Raw genomic sequence first — 13,585 nt, 5'->3', positions numbered from 1 at the left:
CCTCCAATTTGTTGTTGTTAGCAAGCAAAGCATGCTCGGGCAGTGCCTTCTTTAAAATTCAAATTAAATTTGATTCTCCCTTTTTGCACCTGGCTGTGTGTGCTCAGGTTATTCTTGGTATTTTTGGGAATTTGTAGCTTTTATTTGGCATGGATTCCGTGAATTCTTTTTACTGCACGCCAAAGTAGCCATACAACATTTTGATGGCGTTTTTGGAGTGAGCGAATTATAAGAAATGGTTTTGAAGCTCCTCAAGCTACTTGCATATTAACAAGCAAAGCAAATTCCATTTAAAAATATCGCCTTATTGAAAAGGAAATGCAAGTAAAGTTTTCAAAGGTATTAAACTTTTAAATAGTTTTCCTCTGCCGCACGAAAACGCAAGCAAACAAACAAACAAACGAACAACCATTTCGTTAGAAGCTTACAAACGGATTTCCGTTTGAACCGTTCACACAAACACATGGAGTGTGGGGGAAAGCGGGAAACTTTCTTCTGACTCACCTATTTCCAAATACTTCTGGTGCAGCGGATCATAATTTTCCCAGGTGATGCTGCGAAAGCGGTTGCGCTCCTTTGAAACCGGCAGCGACGAGTCCTGGCGATGATGTTCATTGGGATTGCTGGGAACAGAAAGAAAATGTGGAAATGCACTGTCATCAAAATGATGGGTTTCAAGCTAACATGCAATACATGTTGTTTTAAGCGAAGCATAATTAGATATTCAATAATTGAAGGTAGTATATATTAGTTTTCCCTTTTTTGGTGATGGAGGGTGGGTTGGTGGCACACAGATAGTTTTCCTCAGTAAACTTCCACACTAATGCGATGAAGCTAAGTAGACAGCGCGACTTCTTTTCCCTCAGTGCATAAGTTAGCAGGACGTTTAAGTGGGGCTCAAAAGTGCCGAACAGACAGCAGGTGTCCTAAGACTACTCAGGGGCACTTTCAGCGTGCAAAAGCTCCCCCAACTTACCCGGTGCGTGCAAAGTTGGTCCAGAAAATCATCACCGCCTCGGAAAGAGCCGTCTCCGACTTGGTGTAGTTCTGCGGAAAGTGACTGAAGCCATCGACCAGCGGGGCACCGAAAATGTAGGGCAGGTCCTCGCCGTGCACAGTGCCCATCCTTTGGGGATAGTCGCCGTCCTTTGTCTGGTAATCGAACACATAAAAGTAGCACCGACCGGAGGGCTGAGTGGACCCCGCCGAAGTCGAGGCAGCCGCATTTGCACCCGCTGACCGGTCGGCGGGGGAGGATGAGCTGACCGGCGGCGGGGAATTGGCCGCCAGGATATCGCCGGCCCGCACAATCGGTGCCACAAACTGGGCATCGGATAGGGCGGCCACAGCCGTATCGCGTGTATTGATCGGATGCTGCGAGGTGCGATCCCAATCCGTGTACTCGTTCACGATCTGCGGGCAGAAAAGCAAATCCATTTCAGATTTCGTGTACACTTAGCAAATCTTGTAGAGCCATGATAAATTATTAGAAAGCGAAATATGTTCCAACGGATGTCTAAAACGATGTGTGAAGTTTCTTAAGTCCATGCTTAGAGCAAATGCAACACTAAGCTACAACTTTGGAGTTATATTGTTATAGCCAATAACATATCTTTTGTGTGATCTAAAACTTCAAAGTGCTACCCCAAATTTAAGAAGCAACGTCTTTTTGGATTAACCCAATTTCCAGACGCAGTTCCGGTGTTTGTTGCTTTTTTCTAAAGTGTAGAGGCGAGGGGAATTTTAGATTTGCATTGGCTGCATGTGTGCCAAGTCAAATCCTGGCTGGATTACAAGCGGATTGCAACTGTTTGCAGTCCTTGTTTGCGGTGGCCATTCGCCACCGCAAAACGAGCATGTGGAGGACTTGTTACCACCACTATGATTATTTCTGCCCAGCGTGTGTGCGAAAAATAAACGACCGCAAAATGCATCTGTAAAATCGATGTCATGCATAATTTAGAAAACCCATCATAAAGAAGAAAACAAAAAATATGCAGCTGAAACGGATTCTAACAATTGTGTGTGGAATACATTTACATCGCTATTCGAATAACCAGGTTCTGCATTTATATTTGGTGGAGTATTGATTTGGCTGGAAAATGGGAAATCAGTTATAGGTTTTTCTACTTTTTGTAGTATCAAAAATATTTGATTAGTCATGATTGGACTCTCGATTGCGGACGCCAGTCGGGCCTGAACTGTGACCCATATAAATTGAACTTTATAAAGTATAAAGAGTGGGATTGCGATGCGGTGGTACAAAAGTATAATGAAGTAAAATAAATACGGGCTTATAAGCGGTATAATCGTGATATACGCCCGGCAATTTACGACTTCTTGATAAATGTATACGTGTGAATAAATATACATATATGCACTCCATTCTCGTTGCGTGTGTGTGTTAATGCGGCGAGTGGTGACCGAGCCTGAGGTTCAGCTACAGATACAAATATAGCTACGGATTCAGATTCAGATTCAGATGCGGATTCAGTTCCAGTTTCAGACGTCGACTGGTGACGGTTGTCGTTGGATGCTTTCTCTGCTTTCTCCGCTGTTTGCTGTGATTTGGGTTAAGTGCTGCTTGTGCGCTTTTAAGTAGGTACATGTGTGTCTGTATGTGTGTGTATACAGTACAGTGTATGTCTGTACGTAAGTGTATGTGCACGCGCGCCAGTGTGTGTGTGTATGTGTGCCTATGTCCTTGCGCACATTTGCCAAATAAAGCGTGTTAATGTTTTGGCAGCAATGGCGTGTTAACTGCCTTCCATTTCGCTCGCTTGCACATAACAAAAATAAAAACAAAAGGCCAGCAAGAAGCATAAAATAAATACACCCACACACATACAACAGCCGAGCAGCAAAAGTAAAAAATATTTAAAGGTTGAAAATGCCCTGAAACATGGGACTGATGTATGTATGTATGCATGCAAGTGTATCTGTTTGAGTGGCGAATGTTACCCATACGCAACGTGAAGTCATAATTACACTCGCACACACCGAAACAGAGTACCAACTTTTAAAAAGTTTTTTTTTCAGTTGCAGCCATAGTTGCTATTTGTGCTTTGGCTAGAAGTGTTTGCTTTCAGCCAATTACCCCAGGAGAAATATGAACTTTTCCGTCACCTTCAAAGGGTATTTTAATCATGTTAACAGATTAGAATTAAAGTCAATGGTTGAGTATTAAAAAAAGGTAATTGCTTCATTTTGTGCTTAAGAATATACCATAAACAATAGTCTATTAAATAATATTAAACAAGTTAGAATGCGATAGTCGAATTCTTCGACAATCAGATACCCGTTTTTCAGCTAGTGGAAGTGCAAACAACAACATTTCAACACTTTCTGGAATATCGGTAGAAATTGGGCAAGAAGTAATACAATACAAAAAAATAAACAATTTTTTAAATGCAGATTTTAAGTAAATTACGCCAGAAACATTTAGAGGTATGCCACTTCAAGATCCGATTCAGATAAGTTGAGTTATGGAGTTTAGAAGTTCAGCCTTGGAACATTTCTTAACTTTTTCGAATTTCTACATCATAACATCAAAATTAATTTCTATAAATGAAATTATTGTTTTTAAATGTGATGCATAAAAACGGTAAGTGGGATTAAATTTGCATAAGCAGTCTAGTCAAATGGCAAGAAAAACAGATGATTCACTGGAGAGAACCATATTTCATTCATCCGCCAACCGTCTATAAAGTTTTCACTCGCAAATTTTTTAAAGGCAATAATTAAGCTTTATCTGATGGCAGACAAGTAGGCAATATAACGCCATTAGGAGAGGAAAACTGAAGAACCAAGATTTATGGCTACACTCGCAGACATCGCATTCCCGACATAAAGTTATATTTAAATAGTATAAGGAAAATTACTCACCGTATAGAATATCTCGTTGAGGTGATAATTGTAGGCATTGCGGACGTAGGTGCGGATAATTTTGTCGCGTCTCTCGCCCTCGAAACCATTTTGTATATCGTGGGCACTGAAGCGCCAAATCGATTCGCCCGTAACGACGCCAAACAGGACGTCATAGTGACCGCCCATGTTCATCGCTCCGGCCCCGCCGCCGCCGAAATATCCACCGCCGAACGCCGATCCGGAGCCACCGCCTCCTCCGCCGCCAGCACCGCCTCCTTGACCGCCACCACCCCCGGCGGACGACTGGAAGCCGGAGTCCGCTGACGAGCGCCTCGAGTTGCGCGCCATTAAATCATCGATATCGAGATTGGAATGTCCGGGTCGTATGACAACGCCATCAACCTAAATTGAAATCGAGGAGGGCAAAGGAATCGCAAGTTAGTAACTGGAGTCGTGGTGCTCCAAGGACGAGGAGTGGGGTGCGTAAGTGAGTAATAAAGTCCATTGAAGCGAGGAGCGAGCAGAAGAGCAAGTGCCACAAAAAGCGAAATCAATGACTTCAAATGAGTGCCCTTAGTGCACTAACTCTTTGCCTCAAATGGTATTACTTTTTTTTAAGTTGTAGGTTCTTTGTAATGGGTTAACTATGAAATTACCGTTGTTACCATTCCTTGCAATGGTAACAATTTGAATCCATGCTAAATGAACTGGTATTACTTCTTTACAACAAGTTAAAACTTCAGCTTCAACTCACCGAAGGCCCGAAAGATGTGAGAAAGTTGGGAGCCTGAATGTCGGCCATGTAGAGGTCCTCCAGAGGCACATCCCTCAGGCAATCCACAATCTGCTCGTGGTGCCGATTGATGTCATCGGGAATGGTGCAGTTCACCTCCTTGGCTAGCTTGATGGCGAATAGTACTGGATCCTCGACCAGGGCCCAGGACGAGTACGCCGATCCGGACATGAGAATAGCCCGATGGAAGAGGCCACGGACCATCGTAGGCGAGGTCATCAGGTAGTTAATGCAGGCTGCACCCGTGCCGTGACCCGCCAAGGTCACCGAATTGGGATCCCCGCCAAACTTCTGGATATTCTGCTGGATCCAGTGCAGGGCGGCCATCTGGTCCATCAGCCCGTAGTTGGCCACCCTCGCATGGGCATGTGGATTGGGATTGGCGTTGAGGAAACCTGCCAAATAATTAGAAGCATTAAATATTGAATATGCACATTCTACCAACTCGTAAGGGAAAAACAAATTGATTTCATGTAAACATTGAAGGGAAATTTATACATATTTGATTACCCAATATTCCCAGTCGGTAGTTGAGTGTCACCACCACCACTTCGCCATAGCTCGCCAGGACACTGCCGTCGTAAGGATTTCCGCTGCTCCACTCGAAGGACTCGCCGTGTATGAACACAATCACCGGCAACTTCTTCTCATTGGCACCGGCTGGCAAATACAAGAAAGGAGTGTACAAAAAGTTGTGTCAGCCGTGTTGCAATCAAGATACAAATATATTAATCCTGTTGTTTTCGCTTGCTTTTTGTATTTTTTTGAGACTTGTGATAGCGCGTTTTGCCCTTTCAACACACCGCCAAGTGCCCGGAGCGCTCATGACCCATTAAACGTTTCCGTTTGCGTGCAAAGCGGATTTCGCCAGCACTCCGGCGGTGGAATCGCTTCAGATTAGCGATTCCCCCGGATCCGGCTCTTCCAGGGATTGTGAGCTTAGTGGGGTGGCTCCTGCGATAAGGTTTGCGCAGTGGTTACGTGAGCGCTAGCTTTTGCTTTGCGTAGAAATTATTGGCATTACGTGGCGTACGATTAATCTTAATTAATTGAATTTAAATGAGATTTATGTGCAGCTCTTTGTGCTTCAAATGTGGCCATTTCTCCAGCACAAGCCCTAGATTCTTAAAGTACACATTCAGCTCTTACCATTGACCGGCGAGAACACATTTAGGTACAGGCAGTCCTCTGACTGGTTTTCCAGAAAGGGCAGCAATCTCTTCAAGTACTCCAGGCGGCCCTTGGGCATCTTCTCCAGAGCCGCCGTTTCATTCTGGATGTTGGGCAATCGCTGCGGACACACGGGACTGTATTTATCCGATATCCGGATGCCGTCCCAAGGCGCTGGTGCTCTCGTGGGACTAAACCTGGATAAAAGAGATTGAGTGCTTTGACTTTATAAAACGTGAATGAAAATAGAATGCTTTTGATAAAGTAGGGCCTAAACATGAAATAAATGGAGGATAAAAGCACTAGTCCTAAGCAACAATCGATAATTCTACTTTTAAATAAAAATTGAGGTGATCTAATAATCTATTTAAATGATCTAGGTAAAACTGATATTGATACTGATCCAATAATCTATTTAAATGATCTAGTTAATAATACTGATAGTATTAATAAATTATATACTATTATTTATTATATTAGTTCCTGAGTTTTGTCAGCTAAAGTCACTTAAAAAGCTCGTACCGATTTTGTTTGGTGGGAGGCGTTGCATATGGCACGCCCAGGAAGACCTCCACGGATCGCAGGAAGCGAAAGCTGTCCAGCGGCAGGATGAGTCCGTGCAGTCGGCCGTAGCGCGTCTGGACGATGCGGTGGCCCAGACGGGCGCCCTTGTAGATGTCCGCCGTGGAGGCACCGGCACTGTCCATCCAGCCAAAGAGGACTGTAGGAAGCAGCAGGAGCCGCAGCAACAGCAGCAGCTGACTTTCCCCCATCCTGGCACAGTGGAGCTCCAAGTTGTGCGACCTGAGCGAGCTGTTGTTAAGCTGTCTTCTCCTATTTCGATGTGGCTCTGGATTGGCGTGACTTCTTTCTGGTCATCTAGACTATCTGTGCTGATGGGCTGGGAGGACGAGACGAGCTGCCAGCTGATTGGATTTCATCTTGATCTGGAAAATTTAATGTTAGAGGTTGATTACCCAAATTGGTCGTGTTATTAACTAAAATATATTTATGAGGATTATCTAATTGCAGTGTCTTTCAAAACAATTATTTTGACACTATTGTACTATAAATCATTTTTTAAAAATCATTATATTACTTATTCTGATATCTTCTGTCATTTTACTACTTTAAGACATGTCTGATTTCTTTGTATTGCAATATTTCCGTGCTCAAAAATTAATTGTTCTGTAAGCAAATAGATTTTACAGATTAAATAATCGGTTTCTGTATTACTGTAAATAAAACAAAGTAGACATTTTTGCATGTGATTTCCGTGTCATATATGTATGTATGAAATTAATAGGGTAATATGCATTATTTATTAGTGTAGAGATGCTAGCCTGATAAAACGCAAACTAAAGTAATGTGTGGTTATTAAAAAAGCTCTTTGTTTGGTTTATAAATTCAGATCCCAGCTGTTGACTAATTCAATCATCTTTTTTACCGATAGCCATGAAAACTAATTGGTCATTTATTATCATGAATATGAAATGCAAGCGAACTATATTTACATTCCATATTAAACCATTAGCTACATACAAAAAAATAAGAATGTGTTAAATTAAAGTGCTGTTTTATTTTTATTTGGAATGAGTTGGCGGCTACATAAATAAACAAGGTCACCGTCACATTTTCCACATTCCATGAACACTGAATTTTCATCTGGTAGCGTCGAAATGTATCTGTATCCGTACTTGTATGTATCTGCCTGGTGTATGCAGACCTCAAGGTTACTTTACACATCCTCAACTGTGCCAGTGCAATTTGTGTGCATTTTTAAGCTTTTGCATCCATCGCATTTGTTTTCCCTTTTCGACTTTACCCTGCTTATTTGTGTCCTGATATTTCGTTGTTTCTGCGCTGACAATTCAAGTACGCACAGCGAGTGGTGCATGCGAAAGTAGCTCATTTGGATATGTACACTTGTTTGTTAAAAATGTATCTTTTACAATCCTCATATGCGAAATGTGAGCTGTTACCAAGAGCTACCCGTTGGGAAGCAATGGAATGCACAGGGAGTTTGTTTGAAAATGTTCCCTGTACATTTTTCTTTACACATCCACTAATATGTATTACATGTTTGTCTAAATGTGAGCACATTTTTATGTGTAAGTTAATACAAGCAGACGATGGAATTTAATACAACTTATGAACAGAAAAAAAGCTATAAAAACAAGGCAATTAACATAAGCTATTTATGTTACATTTAATTTACAGTAATATAGCTTATCTATATTACAATTTATAGTGTTATTTGCAAAAATTTTCAGAACATATAAAAAAAAGATAACAATTGAATGCGTATACATATTTTAGAACTCATAATACCTTAGACAAATACTACAAACTCCACAGGAACTTATATTTTGAAAATAAGATAGCATTATATAGCTAAGCGCTGAGCAAATGAGGGTAGTAGTCAACTTTCTGGACGCCCTTCGAAAGGTGCGGCTCAAGTTTGTCACCAGTAATCAAACGCCACACAGCTTTGCAGCGCCGAAATTGAATGAAGGGGTCAAAGCCACGGGAGACAGGCGTAAGTGGATCAAGAATACCAGCATTCGGATAGACCAGGCGGATGTGGTTCCTCAAAATATATCGGCTGGATCCGACTTGATGTGGCATAATATCAAGAGGGTGCTGCTGATGTGTGGCGGGCAGAAGCAACCAGGAGGCTTTGAGAATGCGAAACGGATGAAGGATTCCAGCGGGCTGGTTGGTGTCCTGGAGGCCCAGAGATTCGTTAGCCAGGTGTTCTCAGCCATGCAGGTGCCCAAGCAGGCGGCCAGTGAGATGGCCGATGCTTTGATAGCCGCGGATTATATGGGACAGCCCTCCATGGGCATCCATAGATTGCCCGCAATTGCGGCAGATCTTCTGAACTGTACTGTTGCGGGTGACGCCACGCCGGGAATCGTGTCCGAAAAGAAAGCCATCGCCCTAGTGGATGGCCACAATGCACCTGGACCCGTGGTGGCCAACTTTTGCATGGATCTGGCCCTTCAAAAGGCCCGGGAAGTGGGCATCGGCTGGGTTTCGGCTCGCAGTTCGAACTGCATTGGATTTGCCTCCTGGTATGCCTGTCAAGCGCTGGAGCAGCGAATGATTGGTCTATGCATGACGAACGGTGCTCCAACTCTGGTGCCTGCTGGTGGAATCGAACCCGTTCTGGGGGAAAATCCAATTGCCTGTGCCGCCTCCGGTGTCCACGAACAATTTCTGGCGGATTTTGGTATGGCCGCCTGTTCGGTGGATGAACTGGAGCTATCCTACTGCAATGGCGGGTCAAAGGAAGTGCCCAAATTAGTGGCTTTTGATAGAAATGGCAAGGAAACTACCTCAACAGAGGAGGCCTTGAGGGCCCAAAGAATCCGAGCCTTTCAGCCGGAGCACAAGGGTTTTGGCATGGCTGCCGCAGTGGATATTCTGTGCGGTGTGATGACAGGTGCTCGATATGCAAATCAAATCCAGCGGCGTGGGGTCTATAGTGCGGAAAATGCTCCTGCGAATCTGGGCCAAGTTTATGTGGCCATCGATCCGATGCGTTTTTGTCCCTCCTTCGAGGACAGATTGGTCGACTTCCACCGGCTGCTGAGACAAGCGACGCCCAGCCAGGTGGGAAAGCCAGCGATGGTGCCGGGTGACAAGGAGCTGCAGCACATGAAGATGGTCGACGAACAGGGTGGACTCACAATGTCTCCCTGCACTCTGTCTGTTCTGGAAGAACTGGCCACAGAGTTTGGCATCGAACCTTTGCAGATGACGGTCAATAAGTCAGGCGGCACAAGTTTGCCTGAAGAACTGCAAACGGCTTGATCAAATCTGGCCAAGTCTTGTTTAACTTGGTTGCTTGTGCAAGGTTTCAAGCTGGCGAATACCCTTTTTAGTTTACTTTAAATAATTAATAATTATTTTAATTCACGCAAAATATATGCCTAAAATCAGAAGCGGAAATAGCACACGGTATAAAATACTCATGAAACCAATATTCTTTAACTGGGGCTGTCTCACAATCCTTTTGGTCTAGTGTGCACATAACTATCAATTACCCATTTATAAAAAGTACATTTAAAAAACATTTCCATTAAAATACAATATTAAATACAGTAAACAGCTATGACAAATTAAAAGAAGAAACCGTAAAATAATTACACAAATAAATAGGTATTTATATAAAATTCAATTTTATACATTTTTAAGTGTTGAACAAATATGAGCTATTAAAAACGTTTTAGCAATTTCAATACATTAAAAAATGTGGACTAAATGTGGTATAAATTGGTATTATAAAAGCTACCTCTCCTATTGAAGTTAAATACGGTATTAACATGTTTCGCTGTTGGTGTAGATTCCGAAAACTTTAATATAAAACAATTTGAGTTAGAATTAAATTCAGACTCGCTATGCTCGCGGCTGAAAAGAAGTGCCGGCGAGAGTGAAGTTCGCGAAAATAAATGTTCAAAGTTCGTTTAGCAAATGTTCACCTCAGAAATAGCAAGGAATGGGGGCAAATTTCAAGTGGATTCCTGCCCGCCGACTAATTATGGAGCGCTAAAATATTCAAAAGCTCAAAAGAAGCTCGCCTGTCTTCGTCTGGCGGCGCTTATTTGCGCACGGGAAAAATGTGCATAATTGTTCGCGTTAATTTATGCAATTCTCAGGAAACGGAAACTCTTTTTTCTTTTATCAAAATGGAGACCCCAACAGCTGGGCCAACTAAAAATAGCAACTCAGGTGTTTGTGGAGCAATTTTACGTGCGTGTCTGTCATAGCCAAGTATCCAAATCGATAGAAAGCAAGCTATACAAGTGGATGAAAGGGTAGGGGTAGGGGAAATCATCCCAATCATTGGCAAAATGATTAATATGATATTCTTGCTCATCAGCTTGCGGCCGTGGGGGCGTATGAGTAATAAGCTGAAACTTTTTATGACAGCGAGGTAAATTATTGCCGCCACCCAGTTCTATAATGTGCGATGTCGTCGCCAGTCGATGGCCCTATTCTTATCCGCGTCCGCATCCAAGTTGCTAGAATCTTTGGAGACGCAACACCTGCGACTTATTGAGGTCCTGTGGCTGCTTTTACGCAACGCACGTGACTGCGGTGTCCTTGTTGCGACTTGGATTTAGATCCATGACATTGTAATCGCTTATTACCGCTGCCAATCGCCAGTGAGAGTGGAAGACGAGCGAGGATGAGGTCCTGGATTTATATTTAGACGCTTGCCGACTCGGTTTTTACTTTGAACTCATTTATCTTCATTGAATTGATTTTATTTTTGTTGACGCCGGGTAAATTAGGAAACCATGTGATTGATCTGAGTAGGGACTCAGTCCCCGCTGTGATGGGTAAATCATTCGATGATCTCCCAGGGCAAGTGGACGCGATTATTTATTTTTGGCATATCCCAGCTTTGCGAAATTGACAACTTAAGCTTATGGCAGAGTTGTTCTTTCTGCTTGACTTACCACATGAAAGTCACAGATCTATATACACGCACCCATGTATATTACTGTTGCTCGTACGACTGCTGGCAGGTTTATTGTTTCCACTGTTGGCGAAAATAATCCTTGACTTCGGCTTGCTCGGCTGTCCTTTTACTTTAAGCTTGCGTATCCTTTTTCTCCTCTATTTGCCGTTTCCGCTTTTCCTTTCTTTGTAGGTGTTCACACAATTGCACACGCACTCACTTATTGGTACACATATAGTATTGGGAAACCGTTCTGTTGATTTTTCATATATCCTGCACCGAGAAATATTTCATTTCATGTTTTGAAGCGTTTTTTAATTGCTTTCACTTTTCACGGGATTCAGCATTTATTTGCCTTTGTTCGTTGCCGTTGCTTTCCGTTTTTCGTTAGATCCTTTGTTAAAAATTGATTCGTTGCTACATTTTATTTGTTTAATTTAAGTTTTTTGTTATAGCGATTTAAAACTGGGGCTTTCGTTTACATGCGTTCATATTTTTTTGATGGGCTTCGAATAAATAGGAACACTTTATTTTTTGTATTATTTATATATTCCACCTTTTTCTTTCCGACAGAATTTGCTACGAGATTATTAAGGATTCACAACATAATTTTTTTCGCATTTATTGAGGCTGCGGTAGAAAATTTTTATTTATATTGGAAGTGGAATTTTAAATAAATCAAAAAGCTGAACATCGTTTGCTGTTGCATTTTTATTAAACGAATTAATCGGCCAAGTTTTTGATCAATGAAATAACTAGAGATTTAAGAAGAAAGCAAGGCCCTTTTATTGAGATCAAATTTCACACATAAATATTTAATTTTAATAGTCAGTTGCTACCTATTGGACTTCTACTTTTTGAAAACTAGCACTAAAATAAATAGTGCAAATGCTGATTTATGAAAACTAAAAACTTGAATAAACATATTAGTATACAAATGTAGCTAAAGGTAAATAAATATTAAGACATAACATAAATATATTGCTACATAAATGTTATTGAAAGTGAAATGCGAATATCCAAAAACACGCTTAACAATAATAATGAATGATAGAACAATAGAATAAAAAAGCAAAAGTAAGGGAAATTCCTGACTAAATTGCTAGCCAGAAGTAGGTAATAACCTGGCCTGGCCTTATAAGATAAGTTCCAACTTGAACTGTCAACAATTGAAACTTTTGCTTGCCTACTTTAGGGGTTACGGTGTCGTTGGCGTATGCCTGGCTTAATTATTCCATCCACGGCGATTAAACTTACAAGAGCCTAATTGCATGCAAGTCGTGCAGCGACGATGGAAATACGGGGGCATGCAACGTGTTTCTCCCCAAAAAAGGGGAGCGTCAATGACCGTTAAGTGGAATGTGAGCGGCGTGGCTAACTTTATATTCCCATCAAAATTTCATATATTTTTTCTGGATTCTGCAAGCAGTTTTTCTTGGTCGCATGCCCCACGCAACAAAAAGTGCGAGAGAAGAGAAGAGAAAAAGCGTAAAATAAATAAGGATGGAGGAATGCCGCAAGGCAGCAGACAATGAAGAAGATGACGCGGCTCTGTAGCGGATTCCTAAGCCTTGGCATACATTTACATTTCACGCACACACAAAGCGTAGATGTGTTTGTCGATTCGCCTTAATTTCGCATAGATAAAAGGACAACTTCTGCCTGAAACACATTTTCAATTGCTCACATTTACAGCTGGCGTTTACACTCATACAGCCGCAATCCGTCACACCAACGCACACTAACACACACGCACGGCGGGAATGAGAGAACGGGACTAAAGGACCAAGTACCGTTGCCACGTGCAAGTTTCCGGCGCCTGAACGTTTTCAGTTGTGTCCGCGACGCACGAGTGTATTCCAACGACTGAAGATTCCTTTCGTTGATGGCCTGGCTTCAGACCTCCTCGGCAATGTGGGTTAAGCTCCAAAAGTACTACTCTGTGCTCTTGTGGAGAGAGTGGAGCCCCTGGAAGTGGAACGCATTCAAAGCTCTCTCTCTCACTCTCTCTCTCTTCAATCGAATCAGCTGTTTGCTCCACCCCCGGAAAATCGAGAAAAACCCGTCGAGTAAAAACCAAAACAACAATAGGGAATTAAGTCAATTTGGTGGCGTTCTCTTTTTGTTTTCAAATTCAACCCCCTCAACCGAAACTCTCGTGTTTGTTGCGCCTTGATTTTTTCCTACGAATTTTATGCCATCGTTATTACCGTAGTAGTCACATGGCGACAGACCCACTCAGCTTTTATTGGGGCAGGTAATGGTTCCTCGATGCCACTTCC

The 13,585-nt window shown here is 42.3% G+C and overlaps 2 protein-coding genes across 3 annotated transcripts in view; one reads left to right on the top strand and one right to left on the bottom strand.

The window, feature by feature from the left end:
* The window catches only part of LOC6553992 (neuroligin 4-like), a 40,837-nt gene extending 27,629 nt beyond the window's left edge, over nt 1–13,208 (bottom strand). The window contains exons 1-9 of one of the 2 annotated variants that reach the window (XM_001979415.3): nt 12,991–13,204; nt 11,302–11,809; nt 6,353–6,777; nt 5,810–6,027; nt 5,171–5,320; nt 4,622–5,055; nt 3,886–4,269; nt 977–1,413; nt 505–623 (exon numbers count right to left, since the gene is read on the bottom strand). In XM_001979415.3, the coding sequence (XP_001979451.2) occupies nt 505–623; nt 977–1,413; nt 3,886–4,269; nt 4,622–5,055; nt 5,171–5,320; nt 5,810–6,027; nt 6,353–6,603 (1,993 nt within the window). In that variant the 5' untranslated portion in view covers nt 6,604–6,777; nt 11,302–11,809; nt 12,991–13,204. Of the gene's footprint in view, nt 1–504; nt 624–976; nt 1,414–3,885; nt 4,270–4,621; nt 5,056–5,170; nt 5,321–5,809; nt 6,028–6,352; nt 6,778–11,301; nt 11,810–11,852; nt 11,934–12,990 lie in introns of those variants that run through there. The other variant, XR_003408336.1, reaches the window with a different exon arrangement.
* LOC6553993 (uncharacterized oxidoreductase YjmC) lies at nt 8,172–9,649 on the top strand. Its single transcript, XM_001979416.3, has one exon. The coding sequence runs from the start codon at nt 8,240–8,242 to the stop codon at nt 9,647–9,649; it is 1,410 nt and encodes a 469-aa protein (XP_001979452.1). The 5' UTR covers nt 8,172–8,239.
* Nucleotides 13,209–13,585: the final 377 nt, after the last annotated feature.

This window comes from Drosophila erecta, unplaced genomic scaffold (genome assembly GCF_003286155.1).
Source record: "Drosophila erecta strain 14021-0224.00,06,07 unplaced genomic scaffold, DereRS2 tig00000000-arrow-pilon, whole genome shotgun sequence".
Classification (NCBI taxonomy): domain Eukaryota; kingdom Metazoa; phylum Arthropoda; class Insecta; order Diptera; family Drosophilidae; genus Drosophila; species Drosophila erecta.
Note: the sequence above shows the minus strand (reverse complement) of the source record. Positions and strands in the feature narration are given on the sequence as shown.

Coding starts and splice junctions, on each gene's coding strand:
- LOC6553993 (XM_001979416.3), top strand. CDS start 8,240: ATGAGGGTAGTAGTCAACTTTCTGGACGCCCTTCGAAAGGTGCGGCTC.